The 3078-nt window shown below is 36.9% G+C and overlaps 1 protein-coding gene across 1 annotated transcript; it reads right to left on the minus strand.

Moving 5' to 3' along the window:
• Positions 1-2098: 2098 nt before the first annotated feature.
• LOC132728414 (uncharacterized) lies at positions 2099-2566 on the minus strand. Its single transcript, XM_060714059.1, has one exon. The coding sequence runs from the start codon at positions 2564-2566 to the stop codon at positions 2099-2101; it is 468 nt and encodes a 155-aa protein (XP_060570042.1).
• Positions 2567-3078: the final 512 nt, after the last annotated feature.

Here is a 3078-nt window from a genome sequence, read left to right on the forward strand (position 1 = left end):
ACCGTTAAACTACCACAGCAACACATTTATCAGTCATTTTCAGCAAACCGGAATCGTCAGAGAGGCGGTGTGGTTTTAGTTAATGTAAGCAACCAATGTAATGACTGCACATCAATAATAATCCGTAACAGGTTAAAAGCCGCTACAAGTACCGCCTGACAATATTTAGACAAACTGTTCTGAATCGTTTGAGCAAGAGTGGAAACCAAATAAGGGTCCATACGTAGGCAAGATTATTGTTCCCAGTCATCACCGGATACACCAGGCTTACACCAGGCTTAACGTCATTCACTGGCAAGATCAAATAAAAAAGAATGTGCATCACTTAAATGGAAACAAATAGTTTCAGTCAGATGTTGATATCAAATACATTTAAATATATAAACTAACTAATTAAGACAAAAAAGACATGTTACACTAATGAACCAATAGAGTTGATGCAAGAATATTCTAGCTAGATCATAAAACAACAAGGAAAAGCGTTTAAGTTAATATAAATATTGAGTAGTGACTCCCCTTTTAATTATAGTATGATGTAGATGTATTAATTTTTGGATACAGCGTTTTGGATGTTATTTAAAATGTATTAAAAATGCAAATTTATTAACACCTTGAATATTAAATATATATTTTGTTAACTACTTTCGAATGTGCTTATTAACTCTGAATTCATATAATCAGGATATTGACTGGAGTTTTTAATCTATATACACGGTCAATGTACACACTAAATCTTGAACTATTTTAATAATAATATTCCGTTCTTTTGAAAAAAAGGATAAGCAGAAGACATGCCCGAGTGTCATACTTCTTCCTTTTCAATTTGAAAAATTTAATTTTAACTTATGACCTTGAACGTCCTATCTTTTAAGAAAACAAAGTGGGTTACATAACACTGAAATAAAATCTATACCAGCTAAGAATACAGAAGGACGTTTATAATCCCGAATTGCAGTACTACGGTGCCCGCTTCGTGCCATTATAGCCTGTTCGTCGCAGTTGCTTTCATATACGCGAGTACAAAGGGTTACTTTACCGGAGTGGATTCTAATGTTGCGCCCTTCCGCGTCAATTTTGGCTTCTTCGAACATAGATTTCATGTATTTTCCCAGCGTATTAATGCCAACACACTGTTGAGAGAAAGCTACCGCCCCGTTAATTTTATTTGGCAATGGTTTCCTATAAAAGTGCCCTGCTGGTGGAATAAGTGACAAATACTTCTCAAACAGACTAATAATACACCTGGGATTATTTTCATCTTGAAACTGTTTTACCAGCTTCGGCTTTGTTTGAGACCACCCTGAACATTTTTACTGAAACGTCCACGAAATACCAATACTTTCTGGCCCAATTCATTAGTTATACTATACTGAGTAACATCTAAAGTTTTATGTTCGTACCCTCCTCTAAATCCAAAAACCTTCCGATTGTAGAAGAATACCCCGAAACTTAAACTTTTGGTGGAATCAAGCCCAATAACATTACGATCCCACAATAGCAACTCGTCTTCTTCTGTCACGGGGTCTGCTCTGTCGCTGTGAATACCAATACCTGAAGTTCGAAAAAATAACGCTTAAAAGATACATGTATATACAGGCAGTTTTTCTTACATTTTGTTTGGCGGTATAAAGGTGACGTCGCCAGTATTTTATGTGACGGCCATGTGTGCACGTAGTAACTGTCTCTTGTACACACGTACTAGCTATCGCGTGTTCACCCAATAGCTATTACATGCGTACGTGATACATATTTCCGACTATATTTAATAACAAACGGGTAGAACCATCGATCAGCCAGCTAGATGGCTACGAATAATGACATAAAATAAGTTCAATCTTGGTCCGGTAGAGATGGCGGAGGAAGGTAGCAGCTTCCGTGCCTTATAAATATATCTATACATGTTTGCTGTATATTTTGATCTCATAAAAGTAAGACATACCTATAAGATAGCACCCTCCTTGATATTTCTAGAATTATATTCTTCCACTAGAGTGGAGCCTGTTATATATATTTAACAGTTATTTAGGTAATCTTACCTGCACTGGTTAATGCTTTCATGCGACTGTCTAACGCCTTTCGGAACTCGCTGAATGACTTGTCACTCTCGTCCAGTATATCCAAAGCGACCATGGTCCTCTCTCAAAGAACGTTGAATAGATGTTGTAATGTTATATAACGTATTTGGGGGATAGTTCTGTACATCTTCCCTACGACATTCCACGATAAATCGGGACAACCAATAGTCCAAACTGACCAAGGATTGAGCAGCTATGTCAACTGGGACCGCCCCACGGTCACCCAACAAAAATTCACTTTGCTTGTTTCGCCACTGTGCCCAGTCTTCAAAACAAGACATAGCCCAACTATTTTGTTTGCGTGTATTTCTTGGTATTCGCTGCGCTTTCAGTAGAGATAAATCAGTTACAACATTCACAGAATCAAATCGTCCATCAGTATCACTTTTTACGTTTATATTAATCAAATCCTGTGTGGGTAAATTGTCCAGTTGTGTAATTGTAACATTGTCAGTTTCAAAAAGTTGGCTTAAATCAAAATCCTTATCCATTTTGCCACACAATAAATCTACATGTACACATGTGCTAGTACTATAGATCCGCACAAAGTATTGAGCATTGACTGCACTTTAAGATACAGACTTTTCCTTTTGGGGGGGGGGGGTATAAAAACAGCAAATAATATAAACTGGCTTTTGACTATACCATACGAAGATCCTATACAAAAGCGGTTGAAATAATGCAGTTACCGTTATATTTGGCAAAATTGAACTAGCACTCATTAATGTTCCGCAAATATATGAGTGGCCGTCAAAATATACCCGTAATAAGGCTCGGAATAACCGATAATTGTCTGGCGATTCCCACGGAATATACATGAGTGCGAGTTCATCTGTCAAGTATACAGACAATAATAATCACCGGTCAGTTTACATACACCCACATGGATTTGACATTTTTGTTTCAATTTATCAAAAAGAATAATTATTGGACCATCCGTCATTTATACTTAATAGTTGTTAAACAAAGCTACAACGTTGGGATACAACGTTGGTATGACAGA

This window comes from Ruditapes philippinarum, unplaced genomic scaffold (assembly GCF_026571515.1).
Source record: "Ruditapes philippinarum isolate M1 unplaced genomic scaffold, ASM2657151v2 ctg1501_1_1_1_1, whole genome shotgun sequence".
NCBI lineage: Eukaryota > Metazoa > Mollusca > Bivalvia > Venerida > Veneridae > Ruditapes > Ruditapes philippinarum.